The 16,078-nt window shown below is 35.3% G+C and overlaps 1 protein-coding gene across 1 annotated transcript in view; it reads left to right on the top strand.

The window, feature by feature from the left end:
• LOC149575198 (ATP-dependent DNA helicase SRS2-like protein At4g25120) overlaps positions 1–16,078 on the top strand; it is a 255,426-nt gene that overhangs the window by 29,193 nt on the left and 210,155 nt on the right. The window contains exons 3-10 of the mRNA XM_089815031.1: positions 6,607–7,624; positions 7,718–7,759; positions 7,857–8,020; positions 11,276–11,477; positions 12,560–12,616; positions 12,720–12,825; positions 15,614–15,747; positions 15,914–15,988. Coding sequence (XP_089671157.1) covers positions 6,607–7,624; positions 7,718–7,759; positions 7,857–8,020; positions 11,276–11,477; positions 12,560–12,616; positions 12,720–12,825; positions 15,614–15,747; positions 15,914–15,988 — 1,798 coding nt within the window. The remainder of the gene's footprint in view (positions 1–6,606; positions 7,625–7,717; positions 7,760–7,856; positions 8,021–11,275; positions 11,478–12,559; positions 12,617–12,719; positions 12,826–15,613; positions 15,748–15,913; positions 15,989–16,078) is intronic.

Genomic DNA, 16,078 nt, shown 5'->3' with positions numbered 1-16,078 from the left:
TAGAAAATGGGGCTACGTACTCCTATTCTCTGTTTGGTTCAGCCAAAATTTGATGGGGAATTTGCGGACCCCAAAATTTATGTTTTCTAAATTAAATAAAATTTGAATAGGAATATGTATTCCAATAACACCTATTTGGGTGGAATTGCAAAACCTCATTTTTGGGCCAAAATTGGAATACGTATTCCTATTTTACTTCGTATTCCAATTCCAATTTGGTGCATCCAAACAAAGAATTCAAAATTTTAAGAATTTACATGTGCCTACTCCGCTTGTATTTCCGTTGCCAAATGGGCTCAAATTGATTTCTCCTTAATCCGACAAATGCCAGTTGTTTCCAGTGTGGTCTGCTAGAAGTTTGATTACCCAATGCGTCTTCTTCCCGCTATCTTTCTTCAGGCCAAACACAAGCAGGGGATACTTCAGATTTTAGAAGATTATGATGCCCAATAGTGTAACCTTCAGCCTGTGAAATGGAAGTTCCCTTTCTACAGGTTCTTTTGTGTCGTCTATATAAATGTTGCCAAGAATCCACCTGAAATGCATATGGAAGCTCTCAAAACAAGTTTTCCTTATTGCAGGCTGGGGTGCTGTCCAGTATATGAGACCGGAGGGGTATCATCCTCCGTCTTGAGAATCGCTATGATCACAATTGCTTTGTTACGAAAATTGTTTTCTTCTTACAGATTTTCCATATCGTTTTTTCTCCATCCACCCTCATCATAACACTCCCGTCCAAACTAAAAAGCATCCATTACTCAAGGATGACATGCAAGATGGAGGAGGAAGAATCCGCAGAGAGAGGGAGAGAGTAATGTCTTTTGGGCAGGCAAGAGTTACGGATATGCCAACTCCGAACATGATAACACACTTCGTCGAAATTGTCAAAGATTAGGCAAGACACCATGTGCCAACCTAGAGCCCATGATGGATATCCATAACCACTCATCCCTTTCACCTGCTCCCTAATTGCCTATCGAAATGCTTGATAGGCTAGGAGCTGCTCACATGGTTCAAACTGGACTGGGGGACATGACACACCACTTCTACAAACCTTTCCAGTGTGACCAAAGTTATTGCATTTATAACATATTACATTGCAGTTCCTTGAAGAAGCAAAATAGTTCCTACTCATAAGTCCTAAAATTATTTCTTCAAAACAATCAACAGTTTATTCCCTTGTGTCCAAGATGATTGCAAGAGAAATGATAATAATAAAAGAAATAGTTGTTAAACCTGGTCATATGTGCTTGTCTTGCAATAGGAGGCCTTTTAAAAGCACTATTTCTGATTTTTAATAGTGAATCATTTGTGCTATCATTAGATCTTTATGAGTCAATGACTTTTTCCAAGGACATGGTTTTTTACTGATTTATCTTCTCATAATTCAAATGTGGCAAATATTTATCTAACTTTCCAAGTGAAGCAGTTTCAGCTGTGTGTCTTTCATAGTTTTCTTCCCTGAGCTTAAGCTAATTTATAATTTCTTCTTTTGAAGTTTGGGATGTCTTGGTTTTCATCTGATTCCCTTCTCACCTCAGCAACTTCACGTTCTGATTTTTCTTTCTAAGTCTCTTGATTTCATTTAGAGCACTAATTAGCTCCACTTCAAAAATTACTCCTCCTTCCTCATCAATATGATCTTCAAGAGAACCCATGTGTGCAATCAGGATCAGCCTCCAAGCATTTATGTTCTTTTTCCAAAGGAACGTTGCTGTGATACCAATTGAAGAGCGCACATAAAATAGTGGAAAGGGGGGTATGAATTTGTATTTTGAACACTTGAAATCACATAAGCAAAGATATAGAATAGAGAGCAAACATCAATAAGGAGAACACCAAATTTCACGTGGAAAACTTTGTCGGGTAAAAACCTTGGTAGATCACTAGCTTTCATTTAACAAATGGGCGCCAACCCAGATTACATAAGTAAGCACCAACTCACAAAGAGCACCAAACCTCCTCAAAGCACCAACTTCATTCAGTTGAAGCAACAACTTCAGTTTTTGCATGAACTCTAATGCACTGAAACTAACACACACTTTCCATAATGCACTCAACACTTCAATCACCACACAGAAATTACACACATACCGCTGAAAGAGTTCTTGACTTCTTATGTGCAGCAAGTTAACCAAAATATATTCCACACCAAAATGAAGACAGTGAGTAACAATAGAAAAACAATCTTGAAAAGCTTGACATGCAGCTTGCATGCTTGTCTCCATAAACTCTAAACAAGGAATGGCTCAGGTATTTATCAATTACTTCAGAATTCAAAACGTTTCATTTTTTTTAATGTTGATGTTACACAACCATCTTCAGTAATAAGCCGCCACACTCTAAGTTATCGGTTCGGGTTTGGGGACGAATTAGGATATGAGAACCTGGTTCATGGTTTTTAAATTTTTTTCCCATTGTAGTTCTTATAGATTCGTGTGTGCGTGTGCGCGTGTCTGTGTGTGTGCATTATATATGCAGAAAAATAAGAGAAATATACATAATTGTAAAACTAAATCATTTCATAGTATGAATCTATGATGCTTGATCATTGATCAATGCCAAATGTCAAGAATCAAAGATAAACATTAAAAATTTAAATACTTGATCATTGAGCTACTCTCAAAATTCTAAAGAAAATCATTGCATTGAATTATTTTATAATAATTCACTTTGGGCCATGGGTCCACGCGGATCCATGTGGGATTCCCTTGGGTCCTCACGAGATCCTCTTGGGTCTGTGCTGGATTCGTCAAGGGTGTGTGTTCGGATCTGTGGGTCCGTCAGGATATGCACCACTGTGAATCCAGACGGACCCACAGGTTCAAACATGGACCTTGGCCACTGTGGATTGAGATGGACCCACAGGTCCGAACACGGATCCTTGACGAATCCAGCACGGACCGGTCTGTGAATTCGGACCTGGAACCGGTTTGAAGGTCCAGGGTGCAAATGTGGTAACATAGGTCACACTCACCATCAACATAAGCGTCTGAAACCGTCACTTAAAAATAATAAATAAATTAATGAGCCACCAAGAATCAATGTCTGAATCTGTCAGAGTACATAGACACTTGCAACCACCATACACCAACAACAATACTGTATTGCCTCACTAAATTACCACGTCCAGCGGATGATATTATTTCAGCAAACAATAGCACAGATAAAATATAATTGCCACTGATTAAGATAATCACTGACTAGCTTTGACATCAATAACAAAATATTCAACTTTGCAGTTCCAAAAGAAAGCCCATGAATGATAAAAATCTAGTAATGTGAAAGTTTTCGAATAAATTGCCCTGGGGACTTTTATCCGAGTATAATTCTTTTGAACTAACCCAAAATTGCCAATTAATAGTTTGATCAAATTGTCAGACCCTGAATGAGATGAATACATAGGAGACACTACATTTTGATCTATCTAGATCTATATGCAACTGAATCTATTTTGGTTGAAGGGCTGCTATTAGCGCCCACTGCAAGTATCTGTGCTTGCTGCTACAATGTCACCATTGGCACTTTTATTGGCTCTATTAAGTATATTTGCTGGTGTTCCCATTGACTGTACTGATGCATCTGGATCCCACCATGTGGGCCATTGTTTGTGTGCATCTGGATCCCATGTGGACTATTGTTCGTGCGAGATGCACACACTACAGACTTCCCCTTGGATACAAATGGATAGTATTTTAAGTTGTTTAAGTGGTTTAATATTTGTAATATAATAAATAAAGGCTTCTGTTGCTGGATCCTGGTTTATGGCCACTTGAATGATTTATATTTTAATCTTTGTCTGGAAATTTCTGCCAGATGTTTCTTCTTTGGCAACACCCTGTTCCTACATCCATAAATAAATATTTCGTTCGCTAAATGCTGGTTTCCATTCATGGGCTGTGTTATTTATTTATATTTATAATCTCTAGAGTAACTGCGGTGTGAGTGCCCTTCATAAGATTGGAAAGGTCTCATATATTTGGGAGCTTGGTCAAAAACTTCTTGAGTTGAGCATACATATAAGATAAAGTAAGAAGACTTCCCATGTCTTCACAAGTAGGGTCTCATATCCCCATAATGGTTGCTTGCTAGACTGCCATCTAAAAACTTATCATTTCACCAGATGATACTCTATGGGGTTTCTGTTTGGAATTTTTGGCCATTAAGCCATATACATCTTGTTTTGTGGGGAGTGAGTTTCTGGACAAGTGAACCTTATTATTGGGTTGTAGAATTTGTGTAATATTTTGTACAAGTGTCAGCAAATATGGTATGAGGTGATGGATGAATGTGTGAATGTAAGACTTTTATAAGTTGCAATAAAATTGTTAAGAAATTTGTAGACATCGCTTGGTAAACAAGTTTCTTATATTGGCACTTGCTTGAAATTTAAATTTACTGCAAACTCAGATATGATAATAATGGTGTCCCATTGGTTTTTGTTTGGATCCTGAGTTTATTGACACCACCTACATCGTTCTGCCTGATTATAATGCTAGTTTTCTGTTTGTAATCTCAGTAGTCTACCTGTGGTAATAGTTTAATTTAAAAAATTATAATGCAAGTAAGCTTTGATTGGGTGGTGTGTCTTGTTGAAAATCAATAATCAGATTTATTTTAATTTATATTTGAATTCTTAACTCCTTGAGTTATATTTATATGTCAATTTATAAATGGTCCCAAAATATATTTTCAATCAATATGTATATTAAATATAATTTATATTCAATACTTGTAACGCTTGTGTAATTCCACCTTACACTTTTAAATGTTTATTATTATATAATAGTGCATAACTTGTCTTCTAGATTTGATTGTGTGTGCTTTTTTACCATCAACGTTTCGGATCATACTACATGATCCATCATCAGAATGAGAAAGTGCAGGAGTAGAGATATTGCAGACTGGGCCTTCCTCAAGAGATTATAAGAACAGCAAGGGAGAGCACATAAATTCATGCACAGAACAAAAACAGTACAAACTAATGAAATAAATGAGACCCATGCATTATATAATGTTCGAGTAGCTAATAAAAGAGATGTATTCACACAAGCAATGAAGAAGTAAGTTAAATAAAATTCAAAGGATTCAAGTGAAAGTTCAGGGTGTAAATAATTAAAGTAGGATAAAAAATTAATAAAAAGAGTGAAGTATATAAAATTTAAGTCCATCAGTTAATGCAATGCATCATTTTCCTTTTACATAGCATGGTTTAGTGTTTCCAAATCTAACACTTCTACCATCATAGTGTTCTAAGTATTCAAACTTAGTTTTTTATATAATAGTGGTAACATGTATCCTTGACTTCTAAATCACCGATAACAATCTGTTTGTATATCTTCCAAAGGGGAGGTCTTACGTGATCTATATATGACACCTAAGAAAGGGGTGTGACACCACAAGCATCCATACTCAGACATCATATCAAACGATAAGGTTAGCAGAAATATTCATTGATGATTTAATATTAAATCATCCTCAGTTGGTGCAGGTTAACGACAATCATTCCGGGATTTGCTGTGACATGAGATGCGTTTAATGTTCACCCAAATCCCGAAGTGAGTAAAGACTGATATGATATGATATGATAGATTTTAATGACGTCCATGAAACTAAAGTAGTCTATGGGACCCATGCAATCACCCTCCCGAGTCAGGAGCGAAACTAGTCCGTTGTAAAGTTTCGGTTAACTTGTCTCTCCTTCTCTGAAGTTTGGTAATCAAATCCGCTGCTCTCTTCACTTGATCTTCCTCGAATAAATAGTTGAAGTCCCTGTTCTGCAATATTTGTGTATAACCAGATCTGTTGTCATTGTAAGCCAGGCAGTCTTTGACAAAGTGCTGCTCTGTCTCAACTATTCCCATATTACAAAATAAACATGTTCTATCTGCCCACTCTTCCTTTGGAACTTGCCACCGACCAGTTTCCTTTGGACTTTGGTTAGTTTAATATACCTTTAACTATGCGTGGGATCTTGGAGTCCACGTGTCTTGACTAGACATAATATTTGACATCCAAAAATGGGTCTTCCCATGTATGTAGAACCTTGACTTATCTCGCGGTGTTCGCACTTTTATTCTATGTTTATTTCTGCGTGTGGGGGTCCCGGCTAGACCATGTCATCTTACATACGTGGTATTACAATCACGTGAACATGCTTAATCACTTAGGAGTTATTGAAATTCAATAAATATAAAAACTTTGATTCATAATATTTATTATATGATAAATATATATATATATATATATATATATATATATATATATATACACACATACGTATATATAATCAACGAGTTAACTTTTATGTTAAGATCTTCTTGTTTATCCGACTGAAGCTATAAAACATTAACATGTCTGACATGCTATGGTTCCCTTTTGAAGTCTGTATTTTAGAATTATTTCTAGCAGCGCTATCTTTTCACATATTTCTTAGCAGTTTGACCTTAGTTTTGAATATCAATTATTTGCCGACTTATTTTAAACATTGGTGTTTGCAGGTGGAACCATTCTTACAAGTTTAAGCAAGTTTTACACTGTAGGATATATCATATAGTTTTATAAATATAGAAACCTTCTAACAATTGGTGTTAATTACATTTGCAGAAATACAAATGCGACTAAGCTTTGCGATTCATATGATCTCAATAGGCCTCCAAGAGTTCCTCTTGCAGAAATACAAGCAAATGCAATGATTTCAGGGCAGATTTTCAAACCTGATTCTGTAAAGCTTCCAAATGCCGAATTTATGTCTTTCACCAAAGAAACACATAATTCTGCAGCAATTTCAAGTGTTTCAGAAGGGAATAAAAGTCACAAGCCTTTTCAATCAGATATTAAATCAGAGTTCTCAGAAAAAGAAAATGTAAATTGGATGCGAGGTTCTGAAGCATCTTCTGAATCAGCTAGTTTGGAGAACTCCATTTCTTTCTTGGATGCTCTTGACGAAGAATTTGATGTTGCTCTATTTGAAGAAATTGATGTTCTCTGCAAAAATAGATCAATGTTTAAGCAAGAAGTTATGTCAGTCAGGTCTCCGGACATGTCAAGTGTTAGTGATGCTACCATGCCCTCTGTGAGGCTTGATGCTTCATCTGCGAGTTTTACTGATTCATTGAGTTTTAATGTACCCAAAGCTGCTCATAAAGATAAATTTATTTCAATGAAGGCTTGTCCTGCAGAACTTAAGTTTGACAATTCAAGTTTGACGGAAATATCTTCGAATTCTTCTTCACCTTTTGGACCAGCACATGCAGAGAATGCAATTTCTTCTGGTGCTAAAATTGAGAGCAAAGATACACATGTGTCACAGCTGGAAATGCTAAAGTTGCTTGTGGATGCAAGTATTGAAGCTGCATACACTTGTGAAGCCGGTATTTCTAATGAAGTACATGAAACTGCATGCACTTGCAAAGCCAGTATTTCACATGAAATTATGTCTGTCCATGAATCCAGTACATCAGCGAATTCACCAGATAAATCAAGTAGTTCAGCTCTTTCATGTGTACCTGCTTTACAAACCTTGCCTACATATTTGCAGTCTTTGAATGACACACAAAGAGAGGCTGCTATAAGTGACATTTCAAAACCTTTGATGATATTAGCAGGGCCAGGAAGTGGGAAGGTACATTTTGAAGTTCCTTTGATTTGCCTCTTTCATTGTGCACTAGGTTCCTGCTTTACCTTTATATAATTTTTTGTCTGAACAATCATGCAGACCTCAACAATGGTTGCACGGCTGCTCACATTGTTAAAAGAGGTTTGTAATTTACCCATAAAGTGTTTGCTTAACCTCAACTCACTTTTGTACCATAGCATTTCATTAGTTTTTAAGTCTGATCCAAGGTACTCTTCAGCATGTACATCCGACAAATATACTTGCGATGACTTTCACAAGTGCAGCTGCAACTGAAATGAGGGAGCGGGTTGGGACAGTGGTGGGAAAATCAATTGCAAAGGAGCTTTCTATCTGCACATTCCATTCTTTTTGCTTGCAACTGTGCCGTTTGCATGCCGAGAAGTAAGATAACTGCCACACTTATTTGTGTTTTAATAATGTGAAAGTATTTTCTCATGGATGATTATGTAACATAGAAAATGGCTGGCATCATATATTCAATCAATCTGCATGATACATCTCGAAGTATTTAACTAAAATTCTGTCCAAGGTGCATAGAAAATCATAAAAAATGCAAATAAAGTATAGCAATGAAACCGATAACTTAAGTTTCTATGAGTAAAAGGCTTCCCTGCTCAAAGAAAAAGAAGGGCCCATCATCTTTGATTTTTTTTCAGAAAACAAAGCCAGAGATAGGTTTTCCGTTTCTTCATTTTTTGTCTCTGACAGGTTGAACTTAAAGTACACTCACTAGAGCGTTTTCTTGGGGAATTTTCCAAGGTTGTCATACATTTTTCTTTAAACCAAGTGTTAATTACCTGGCATTATCTAATGTATCATTAACCAGGGTTTGCAGTAAATGTGATGAACTTTGCAGATATACTTAAGTGTAATCAATTTAATTTGATTCACATTCTAACTCTAGTATTCTATATTACATATAGTGTAGTTCTAGTTTTAGGAACCACTTAGTTAATTTCTCATTTTTCTTGTCTATCCAAATCACAGTTCCCAGAGTTGGACTCGGGAAGGATGACCCAACTCGGGACTTGGCAAAAACTTGGTAGGACTCTGCTTGCCTAGGCCAAGTTTCTCGAGAGTCTTGGGCCCTAGGACTCATCCAGGGTCACTTGACTCAGAACTCATTAGGGCTCGGAGAGTCCTGGAACTATGATGGAAATAATGAAATTCTGGATAACTTTTCAAGTACCTATAATCGAGGTTAGTCTAGATTGAATATGCGTTGCTATTTTAGTCTTCATTTTGGATGATTGTTCTCGTAGTCATTCTTTAACTGGTTTTTGTTAATGATTTGTAGCTTTGGTCGGATTATTTTTGTCGATCAAATCATATGTATAGGTGGCCTTGAGCATTTGATTACTATCCTTCTTCTGTATACTGTTACGATAATGATTATCACAATACATGATTAATAATTAGTAAATTAGCAATCATGTGTGTGTGTGTGTGTGTGTGTGTGTGTGTATAAAATACACATATACAATATTTTATATATATATATATATATAAAATATTGTATATGTGTATTTTATACACACACACACACACACATGATTGAGATTGATATAACAATTGTTAATCATGCTGTTGATATTAATAATGCTGTTAATATTAACCATAAACGTTGATATTAATTATAACTTGAATCGATAATGGGTATCGGTTAGCGACATGCATTTCAATTAATATATTGATTAGTTAGTGATTGGTCATGAGACATGTCTCTACGAGAGACATGTCTCCACACTATTATATATATACAGAATCAATAAGTGCAAAGCAAAGATACAGCAGTCCAATATAACATTTCTCAGCAACATTAAAATCCGATAACATATAAATCTGATCAAACTTTAACAGTTTGAACTAGGGTAATTTTTCCACCTTGATCTCCTCCTTGTTATCTATATAGCAGGGCATTGTTTTACAATTTGTTTTGTTGACTTATGGCGTGCTTGACATTGCAGTAATGGTGTTTGTTTTATTGTGTTTGTGTCAAACATTTTTAAATTCTTTGAGAATTGGTGTGTGTGGATGAATCGTGAGAGAGACAGATTGTGGGGAATTTGACAGGCTCTGTCTGATTTCAACACCAACACCTGATTCTTACAGAAGAATTTTATTTTGGCTGCATGTACAAAGCTTATCCATTAACAAATATTGCAAATTGAATTTTTTTTTTATGCTAGGCTTGTGCTAACCCATGAATAGAATGTGAGTAAACAGAGTTTGTACGATCTAACAAATTTTAGCAAGGCTAAACATGTGCACTGTGGAATTGGATTCTAGTCAACATACTTAAGGTTGCATTTGTTAATTATAAGTTGAAAGATGTTGGAGAAGATGTGGACGTGGAGAAAACTTGTGAGTTTGCGACTTTGACATTTTGTTGTCACCATGCTTGCTTTGAAAAGCTGATTTTCGATTAATTTTTTTTTGCAACTCATAAAATGCCTTCATGTGTACTTGGATAACCAATGGTCTCACTTTTTGCCATCAGTGCTGAGTTTGGGGCTATGAGCTATTTGTCTTTGGCATATTTACTGTGACCATTGTGCTTCACAGGCTCCAATCTGTTCTGAAAAAAGGTTGTTCAGGACACATATCTATATTTACCTTGTCCCTACCATGAAGTAAGGTAATTTGGGAGTTTCGTATCCTTGACATATCCATGCATTTAGGTTATTTTTTTGGGTTTCTAGTTAGAACATAAATTGACTGACTATGTCTCTGCTAATGCTTTGAATTTGATAAACAGCGGCAGTAATGGTAGATATAAAAGATCTATGTTGTATTCTAAATCAGTTTTGAGGTTTGACTAATATCCAAAATCTGTCACTACTGTTGATTGTTTGAATTTCTGCTCTTAGATGAAGAATGAGCGCTCTGCCTTGAGATGCACTGTTGTAACAGTTTTGAATACATTTTTACTATCTTTGAACCTAATTGCTCAACACTTTTCTGGAAGAAAATGAATTGGCAAGATCTTTTAAACATGGGGATAGAGCTAAAGGACATATTCATCCGTAGATGTGTAGCAGGCTGGTAGCCTACCAGAAGATTTGTTCAGCAGTGTATATGTTGTAGATTGAAGTTGTCTGTTATTTTTTCTGTTTGCTGTTACAAAATAAGCGGATCTATAAGTAATATTCTCACGCAAAGTTGATCACCTCCCTTTCAAAGTATAGCTGCTATAAATCACAATCAGATGGGAAATATACAAGAATTTTTTAGGGTGCTTTTATTAGTTGATTTCATTTTGAAATTAGATGCTAGAAAAAGATGGTAATGACTTTATAGGTCTTTGCTTTCTTAGTTGTAAGTTTTGACATGTAAATCTTGTTTGCTTTATAAATTCTCTCATTTTTTCCTTTTATCATGTTAGTTCAGTTTTGAACTTGTGGTTTTGCTTTCTGTTGCCTTGGCTATCTTCGTAAGCCGAGAACAATCTCATTAATGTGTCATTGGTTGTTACTGGGATTTAATGCATACTTGACGCGAGTTGGTTCAAATGAGAACCTTTTTATTTATCAATTTTTAGTGAGCTCAAGATTTTGCTCATAAAACTCAGTACTAATTGTTTTCTAATTAATATGCAGATATTATTTCTCTCTCACATCTTTGTAATTGCAACAGGCTTGGACGCACATCTGATTTCCTGATATATGGTCACAGCCAACAAAGAAATGCAGTTATTGAGGCTGTCCGATTATTTACAATTGAGGATCAAACAAACCAAGTCACAGAGAGTGTTAACCAGGGCATGTGCATTGATGTGAAAAGAAATCTAGAATCAATGAAATACAAATCAAAAAAGTGGCAACAATTTGTTACGCAGGTGAGTTCATAGCTAAGTCATGATTTCTTTTGTGACTGGTTGCCTGTTTTGTACTCAAGAAGCTAAGCTTTTTGAATCCGAAAGAGATCTGAAACCTAAAATTGGAAGTGTTTATTTCTAGTTCTGAGGGTTCTTGTATGCATATTTTGGAAATTTATAGGTGCTAAGGAAAGTTGTATGCCTAGAGTGTGGAAAGGGCTATTGGAGGTATAAAGTGGGTCATTTTGTTTTGGGAACATTCTGGTTGTCCAATGTTGTAGACCACATTGGGATATAGTTGAGCCCAGGGCAATCTATAGATCATGCTTGATTGAAAACCTTGTAATGATTCATTGAATCTTTGTTATATGTATGGAACAGGGATCTTTCTCTGTGGCACATGCAGGTTATCTTTGCATTTTATTTAGATTGCATATAGGGATCTGTATCATGTGAGGCATTGTTGTAGCATTATATCAAATTTGTATTGCTCCTAAAACTCAAATGAATAGCATATGAAACAATCTAGTCACAGCAGGCATATTCTTTCATACCAAATTAGAGCTATAAAACTAGCTGTAAAAGAGAACTTTAAACAAAATTTTGAGTCTTCCTCTCTTTAAATCAGCAAGACATAAACCAAACATTGTAACACTCTATAGAAAAAGTAACACTAACAAGTTATATGTTCATGATGTTCATATTTTAAATTAAACTGTGCTCACACATTTGCTTTGTTTTAAGTTATGAAGATGATGCCAACATTTTCATCTTTGGGGTATCTCAAGCTAAAATTCATTGATATTCTAAAAAGTAAGATTTGCTGAGACTGAAGTATTAGTGATACTTTATAGAAATTGATTTTTCCTTGGCATCAGATGTGTGTTAGCTGCGTGCTGGGGTTTATTATGTTTTTAATTCATCTTAGCAATCAGTCAAACCTTTTAATTTCTTCAAATTTGATTTTGTTGATATACCGTGTCAAGTGAGTTAAGCACTTTCTATACATTCACTATTGAATATCTCCGTCATGTAATTTACCAATTCATTCTGAGCCTTTAAAATTCTAATCCATGGTGCTCTCTGGTTTATAATCCATTAAGGCCAAAGCTGCTGGTAGAAATCCCGAAGACTATGAGGTGATGGGTGACAAGACAGGGGTAAGTCTTCTTAAAGTTTGGTTTATGATTTTCAGATTTTCTTGGATTAGATTACAAAGTATTTCATAGTGTTCCTATTTTAATTGCAATTTGATTGAAACAGGCTTCTATTTTCAGACATTACAATGCTATATTGACAGCTTGTAATGCTCTGGATTACCATGATTTCATCAGTTGTGCAGTGAAACTTCTTACTGATCACAAAGAAGGTAGATTGTTCATATCATTTGTTGTGATGATTGAGTTATAAGCATAAGCATTTTATGCTGTTTTGAAGTGTATAATTGAAATAAATCTTTTTGACAGGACTCACAAAGCACTAATGCCATGTAGCGATCATTAACAAAAAAAAAAAATGTTTTCTAACAGATGTGTTTTATACTTTTGAATAAAATCAGAATAGTAGTTTGAAGGAAATAATGAGCTGCCAGATATACTTTGCCCCTCCCTTAATGTGTGTCCCCATATCTGCATTGGATACATATACGAATTCGACACAAATACACTTTGTATACTGTAGCCACACGTGCCCAAAAAACCGTAGAGACTACTCTGGGAGCCTCAACCTGCTGAAGCTTAGTGTTGTTATCCACTAAGGGCAATAACACATCCACATGTCCCTGTGAAATAAGCACATCATTAGCATTGTGGATAGGACTGGTTGGTGTCGTAGTCAATACAAGTACATCTGCATCATGGAGACATGTTGGGGAAAAGTCAAGCTTCCTTGCAATCTCAATCTTGGCCTTCTAAAGGCAAAAACCATATACCTCACTGCCCTCTCAACTGTCTCTAGATCCGACTAGCTCTTTGCCAACCTCTGTTGATGAAGCTTAAGTTTCTCCACACTTTCCTGCAAAGCATTCATTTTTGTGCTGACTTCATCATTATTCCATCGACTTTTAGAACCGTGAGTCCCCATATGTTTGTCCATCGCTAGAAAATGTTAGAGTGCTGCTCACTCCATATGTAACAACAAATCTGAAAATATAATAACTTTTCCACCACACAGGATGGCAGGAAACCACTTTGATACCACTATAATAACCCCAACCGGTTATAACTTCATCAAACACCAATTTCTTCTGTAGTTCACTTGTTTGACATTTCGTCAAACACTTTGCAAGCAAGCTCTGATAAAACTGTAATATCGCATGCAATTCTGATTTTTATTTCCTGATTACTAACTTGAGAATTTTTTCAAACACTTTGCACACAAGGGGTATATATAAATGCCAAACTTTAATTGATACGCTTTCAAAACTCCAAACAACCAACAACAAATGCTTTTGTATTTTAATTGAAACATAGAGCATTGACAATAAATGAGAAAATATGCATCTACATCAATAAGACATTAAGGCAACAAATTCTGATGCAAAACTCTGATATAAATCAAATCACAAATGATTTCTAAATTGTTACACATTCCTTAAGATATTCAAATCTATCCTCCATGCAATGCAAAATGAAATGGATAGGAATTTGGAAACTGCTCAAGAGAATCTGGATTTTTACTGTAATGAGTTCCTGTAGCAGCAACAACACTGTAGCGAATTACTGTAGCAGATCACTATAGCAGCGTTACTGTAGCTGCGATACTGTAGCAAGTTACTGTAACAACATCCAACTTATTCCTTCAATCTTACTCCACGAATCTGGCCCCAGGCCACAAATTTGACACAATGAAAAGACTGATTTGTCTTCTCCAACAATTGCAGCCCCTTGAAGGGTCTTTCACCAATATGCTCGAATAAAACACCTGTATGATGTCCTCGTATTTCACCAGCTCAAATGGAGGCACACAAAAGAACTCCGTTCTCTAGCGGAAAATTTTAAAAACCTTGGCTCGGCACAAGTCATCAAATGTAAATGACAATAATCGGATGATAAGAGAAGAGCCTTTCATGCCCCCTTTATTCTTTCCTTGTGGGAGCTCACTTACTTTCTCCTCAAAGTGGGATAAAAGATATTCTTATATTTTTCACTTTATTATAATATTATAATACAAAATTATAGTATTTTCACTTTATTATAATATTATAATATGAAATTATGCCCCATCATAAAGTGCCAATCCCCAATAAAACCCTCTAACCACCATATTAGCCTACGAGGATCACAATAAGAGGCTAATCCCTGAAATTTTGATGATGGTGACCTACATATGGTCAACATTAAGGTTTGCCAAGATGTAACTTGAGATGGAGATTTCACTCTCAACTACGATGTCATAAAGTGTCACCATTGTTCTTTAGAAAACTTAAGGGCCCTGATTCATCAATATTCATTGCTCTACTCCTCATTGTCGTGTTACCAATGCATTTATTTTGATTCTATTTTGTATTTTGATACTCTGAAGTTAAATGGTAAATGTATGTTTTTATTAGAGAATAGATATATATCTATTAATTTATTTATCATCATATAATGGGAATTTGGAGCTTCAATTGGTTTAAAGAGATGCTTTTATAGAAAAGTATGATATATATTTAAAATTTTAATTTGCTTAAGCATATGTTTTATTATTATTTATAGGGGATTGAAGTTGAACTATAAAATTATAAAATATGGCTATGCTATTTGTTTATTTAGAATGGCCTTTCAAGTTCAACGTTTTGATCTTAAATATAGATATATTGAGAATGTAAAATTTGGATTTAATAAAGGTGGAGTGTGTGTACACACACGCACGCATATATTCTGTTTTGTTTTTGTTTATGAATGTAAGTATCCGAACCCTAACCACCCAGTAATTTAAGGACTATTGGAAGTGATTTTTTGCTTGAGTTATATTGATCTTAAATTTGGACTCGTGTCCCATTAATGTGTGATAATTCAGGATCTCAATTACTTATGATTTAAGTAATTGATACTAAAAGCGCATTTATCTTAATGCTACTGATCATTCTGAAGGGTATAGATCGTTGGTTGTCACAATTGTCACAATTGCTTGTCTATATATTGACATTCTGTCATGTTCTGTTCTCTGGACAGTATTAGACGAATGTCTTAAATCATGGACAGCCATTTTGGTGGATGAGTTTCAGGATACAAGCAGCATGCAGTACCGTTTCTTGAAGTTACTTTCTTCCCATAACCGTATTACCGTTGTTGGAGATGATGACCAGGTAAATTCAGCTACAAGTGTTTGGATTCATTGTGATGTGGTTGAGTTTTAGATCATTTCATATTAACATTTCTGTTTTCCTATAGGCTATGAACAATCTTTTTTCTTGAAAAACAATAAAACACGTTGAAGTGATGTAATAGTTTATTTATTTATGTTGAATGCAGTCAATTTTCAGCTTTAATGGAGCTGATATATCTGGATTTGATTCTTTTCGCAAAGACTTCCCTTTTCTCAAGGAGGTATTATAATTATTAGTTGTCAAATAATTGCAGAAATTTCTTTGTAAGGTTCAGGCAGCAAAACAATTATGAATTCAGTTTAGTTTCTTT

This window comes from Cupressus sempervirens, chromosome 2 (genome assembly GCF_028749045.1).
Source record: "Cupressus sempervirens isolate cs-2001-9-10 chromosome 2, ASM2874904v1, whole genome shotgun sequence".
In the NCBI taxonomy this organism is placed as follows: Eukaryota; Viridiplantae; Streptophyta; class Pinopsida; order Cupressales; family Cupressaceae; genus Cupressus; species Cupressus sempervirens.
This window is presented reverse-complemented; position numbering and strand designations above follow the sequence as displayed.